Source organism: Mus caroli, unplaced genomic scaffold, assembly GCF_978045245.1.
Source record: "Mus caroli unplaced genomic scaffold, Mus_caroli_1 scaffold_5, whole genome shotgun sequence".
Classification (NCBI taxonomy): Eukaryota; Metazoa; Chordata; class Mammalia; order Rodentia; family Muridae; genus Mus; species Mus caroli.
The window spans coordinates 152,739,369-152,744,776 of NW_028227260.1; the positions used below are offsets into that span (position 1 = coordinate 152,739,369).

At 38.1% G+C, this 5,408-nt stretch overlaps 1 protein-coding gene across 1 annotated transcript; it reads left to right on the forward strand.

Moving 5' to 3' along the window:
* Positions 1-2,272: 2,272 nt before the first annotated feature.
* On the forward strand, positions 2,273-2,860 carry LOC110286904 (ATP synthase F(0) complex subunit C1, mitochondrial). Its single transcript, XM_021153556.3, has one exon. The coding sequence runs from the start codon at positions 2,351-2,353 to the stop codon at positions 2,759-2,761; it is 411 nt and encodes a 136-aa protein (XP_021009215.1). The 5' UTR covers positions 2,273-2,350; the 3' UTR covers positions 2,762-2,860.
* Positions 2,861-5,408: the final 2,548 nt, after the last annotated feature.

Sequence of the window (5,408 nt, forward strand, 5' to 3'; positions counted from 1 at the left end):
TAATAGTTTACCATTATCTATGTTATTTTAAGTTCAAATTGTCCCAGATTTTGACTGTGGGAACCATTTCCAAGTGGTTATTGTGACTGTTTGCCTTTCCCTATTAATAACTGAGCACTGGTTTATTTTCTAAGAACAAATTGATGCCCTAGGTGCTCCTTGCACTACTTCAGAGAACTCTAAGTCAGAATCATACGTGTATTTATTACTGACATCTTAACTGAAATAATTGTAGATATTTACAGTTGTGATCTACTTATACATATGGTAGAGATCACTCTTCCCTTTTGTTGGTTTCTCCTAAAGATACTGTAAAATGACAACTAGGATATTTTTATTGACACTATGTCCCAGAATTTATTTAGACAGTATCTCACCTTGTAGCCATGGCTAGTCCGACACTCACCATGTAAATCAGACTGTTCTCAAAACCTCAGAGATCAAATTGCCCCTGCCTCCAAAGTACTGAATTTCAAGGCATGTACCACATATCTAACAATATGTTCCAATCTTAATCCAATTTCTCCAGTTTTACATGCGTTCATCAGTGTTCTTCATGCTTTCAGTACATGATGAGTACAGATTCATATACCATCATTTCAGTAACTACCCATTGGTACCACAAATCTGTCCAATATTTCTAATGTTTTATTATTTTTACATTTCCGTATAAAGGAAATTGGGACTGAAGAAATGGCTTAGCAGTTAAGAGTGCATACTGCTCTGTCAGAGGACCTGGGTTCAGTGTCCAGCATCCACATCAGGAGGTTCATAACTGACTCTAACTCCAGTTCCATGGAATTCAACTTGCTGATCTGGCCTCTGCCGACACTAAACTTATGTCCAAATAGCTACATACAGAAAAATGGATACATATAATTAAAAATAAAAAAAAAAAACATTTTCGGGCCGGGGAGATAGCTTAGTGGTTAAGAGCATTAGCTGTCTTTCCAGAGGACCAGCGTTTAATTCCTGGCACCTACATGTCAGCTTACATTTGTAAATTCAGTTCCAAAGAATCTAGTATGTGCTTCTGGCTTCTGGGGCATTAAAAATATGTGGTCCACAGGAATACATCCAGGAAAAATACCCACACATATAACATAAAAAAAAACATAATTTAAAAGATCTAAAACTAGAAATAGATATCTTTCTTCACAGTCTAGCCAGAGAGGTACACCTGACCCTACACTCTATGAACCTTCCCCACACCCACATCCCTACTCCCACCCAGCCCAAGCTCCAGGCTGGGACAAAGACACACAGTCTACCAACCAGTCTACCAACAACAGTTCCCTGTGTCCACCTAAATTCATTTCATCTAAGACATATCTAATCTCCAGACACAACCCAAGCTATACATCCTCTCTTCTGCCCCAACCTGTTCTTTCCATATCAGACTCTGAACTAACAAAAGAAGTTTACATGCCTAGATCTCATTGCAAAAACACAAACATTATCAGGGCTGGAGAGATGGCTCTGAGGTTAATAGCACGGGCTGATCTTTGAGAGGATCCAGGTTTGATTCCCAGTACCCACCTGGCAGCTCACAGCTCTCTCTAATTTGACACCCTCACACACACACATACATGCACTACACATGAAATAAAAATAAATAAAATTTTAATAAACATCAAAACTTATTTTAAAAAAGACAAACATCAAAGAGAAAGACAGTACCCCCCCACACACACACAAAAGCCCCCAACAATCCCATATAAATGTTTGCTAATGAGAATTACTGAGCTGAACTGTAGGACACAAAATTTAAAAGAACACTCATAAATTAAAAGAATTCAGAAATTAAAGAAGACACAGCTTAATTAACTTAAGGAGAGCAAAGGCCTGAATGATTTCCAAGAAAGCACAAATGTAAGGCTGCTGGAAATGAAGACAATCCAGGATTTGAAAACAGAATTCAATAAATAGAAACATTGAAGAGAACTCAAGTTGTGAAGAAAATAGAACTGAAAAACTCAATAACCCAACTAGAAAAATCAAGGAAAAGCCTTACAAATAGAATGGATCAAGTAGACAATACAATACAGGGACTTAAAGATGAGTACAGACTCTAAACAAGATCAAGAAGAATATTAACTTTTTAAAAAGGAACATGGAAGAAGTTTGGGATACCATGAATAGACTAAACTTTCAAATTATAGGAATAGATGAAGTAGAAGAATCCAAAGTCAATGGAATAAATCATAGAAGAAAAATTCCCAAGCTCAGGAAAACCATACTCATACAAATACAAGAAGCACATGGGGGGGAGGTGAGTCAGTCACCTTGAGCAGGGAGTGTGCTGTGGGCCGAGCAGGGGCTGCAGGGGAGTGGGAGTGCAGATTGAAAAATGCAGACCACCAAGGCACTGCTCATTTCTCCAGTTCTGATTCGCTCCTGTACCAGGGGTCTAATCAGGCCTGTGTCTGCCTCCCTCCTGAGCAGACCAGAGGCCCCATCTAAACAGCCTTCCTGCAGCAGCTCCCCTCTCCAGGTGGCCCGACGGGAATTCCAGACCAGTGTCATTTCCCGGGACATCGACACAGCAGCCAAGTTCATTGGTGCTGGGGCCGCCACAGTTGGTGTGGCTGGATCAGGGGCTGGCATTGGCACAGTGTTTGGTAGCTTGATTATTGGCTATGCCAGGAACCCGTCTCTCAAGCAGCAGCTCTTCTCCTATGCCATTCTGGGGTTTGCCCTGTCTGAGGCCATGGGACTCTTCTGTTTGATGGTCGCCTTCCTCATCCTCTTCGCCATGTGAGGCTCCCTGGGGTCACCCAGCCGTCCCTGCTGCTTTGACTCTATGCCAGTCCTGGTGCTGGAGTCTACTGAGCTTTACCATTAAACAGCAACAACAACGTTTCTCTAAAAAAAAAAAAAAAAGAAGCACATGGGAATATCAAATAGACAAGACAAGAAAAAATATCCCTATGCCATATTATAGCATATTATAGTTAAAATGCTAAGTATACGTAACAACAAAATTTCTTGAAAGGTGCAAGGAAAGAAAGAAGACACATATAAAGAAAAATACATCATACTAATACTTAAATTCTCAGTGAAACTTTGATAGTCAGAACATCTGACTGCAATATACATTTTAAGTCATAAAAGGCTATGACCTAGAGTAATATAGCCACCAAAAAATATCTGCCATCATTGAAGGAGAAAGAAAAACTTGCTACACCAAAACACACACATACATACACACACACACACACACACACACACACACACACACAGCCACCAAAAATATCTGCCATCATTGAAGGAGAAAGAAAAACTTGCTACACCAAAACACACACATACATACACACACACACACACACACACACACACACACACACAGCCACCAAAAATATCTGCCATCATTGAAGGAGAAAGAAAAACTTGCTACACCAAAACACACACATACATACATACACACACACACACACACATGAGAAACCATAGTCAACACTATACTTAATAGAGAAAACATTTAAGCAATCCCATTGAAATAAAAAATGTCCATTATCCCTATTTCTTTTCAATATTGTGCTCAAAACATTTGCTGAAGCAACAAGAGAAGGAAATTAAACAGATACAAATAGGAAAAAAAAGTCAAACCATCTGTACTTATAGATGACATTATATTATACATAAGAGATCCCAAAATTCTACCTGGAAACTTCTAAAAATAATAAATTTACCTTACTGTCATGATTTAGAATCAGTTTTCACAAATCAATAACTTTTCTGTGTATGAAAAACACACATACTGAGAAAGAGATCATGTACACGCTCTCATTCACAATTCCCTTAAAGAAATAGAAATAAACTTAACTAAGGGTGTAAAGTCCTTCCACAATGAAAACTTTAACCTCTAGTCAAAGAGATAAAAGACACTAGAAAATGGAAAAAACATCACTTGCTCATAGACTAATAGAATTAATATTGCAAAAATGAGCAGTCTACCAAAATCTACTCATAGAATCTCAAACAAAAACCCTATCTCATGCATCACAGAAATAGAAAACAAAAACAAAATATAAAAAAATCCATCTATTCTAAAATCCAACTGGAACCACAAAAGATCCTGCATAACCAAAATGACCAAGAACTAAAGGAACAATACCATTCTAGGTCTTAAGATATGTTACAGAGGCATAGTAATTTGGCACTGGCACAAAGTAAAATAGAACAGAGGAACAAAGACAAGGACCCAAACATGAGTATACGGAACTTTAGCCACCTAGTATTTGTTAAAGATGCCAAAACATACATTGGAGAAAAGACAGTGTCTTCAACAACTGGTTTTGGGAAAACTGAATGTTCAACAACCCCCATAATCTATTCTGTCTTAGGATTCCTGTTGCTATAAATAAACACTATGACCATGGAAAGTCTTATAAAATAAAACATTTAATTGGGATTTGCTTACAGTTCAGGAGGTTTAGTCCACTATATCTATGGGGAGTGGGGAGCATGGTGGCACACAGGCAGACCTGGTACTGAAGAGGTAGCTGAGAGTTCTACATCTGGACCTCCAGGCAGCAGGAAAACAGAGTGACACTGGGCCTGGCTTGAGCATTTGAAACCTAAGAGCCCATCCTCAGTGACACACTTACTCCAACAAGGCAACAACTCCTAATCCTGGTCAAGTAATGTCATGTTCTGGTGACCAAGCTTTCAAATCTTTGAGCCTGTGGCGGCCATTCTTATTCAAATGACCACCTATCCTTTTCACAAAAATTAACTAGATCAAAGACTTAAATGTGAAACCTGAAACACTGAACCTACTAGAAGAAAGCATAGGCAATACCCTACATGACATACATGTAAGAAATGACTTCCTGAATAAGATTTCATTTGACCCCAAATTAAAGACAATAATGGACAAGTGGGTCTTCATAAAGCTAAAAGCTTCTGCAAAATTAAAGAAACAATCAATCAATTGGGTAAAGAAGCCCAAAGAATGGGAGACTTTTGCCATCTGTGTATCTGACAGTGGATTAATATCTAGAATACATAAAGAATTCAAAAACCAAAAAGTTGTGGGAAATGACACATTTTAAAAAATGGGTCTGGGATGTAAAGAGAGAGTACTCAAAAGAAAAAATAAAGATGGCTAAAAATATCTCAACAAATGTTCACCATCCCTAGTAATTAGGGAGATGCAAATCCAAACAATTTTGATTTTTCTTGCCCCAATAAAAATAGCAAAGATCAACAAAACAACCAACAACAAATGCTGGAAAGAAAGTGGGGGAAAGAGAACCTTTATTCTCTGTTGGTCTAGCTACTGTGGAAAACAGTGTGACAAAACCAAATTAGATAGATAGATAGATAGATAGATAGATAGATAGATAGATAGATAGATAGATGCTAAAAATAAATCTCCCACATGACTCAGCTTTATATGACAT

Bases quoted from the DNA above. Each gene is read 5' to 3' on its own strand.
- LOC110286904 (XM_021153556.3), top strand. From the start codon at position 2,351: ATGCAGACCACCAAGGCACTGCTCATTTCTCCAGTTCTGATTCGCTCC.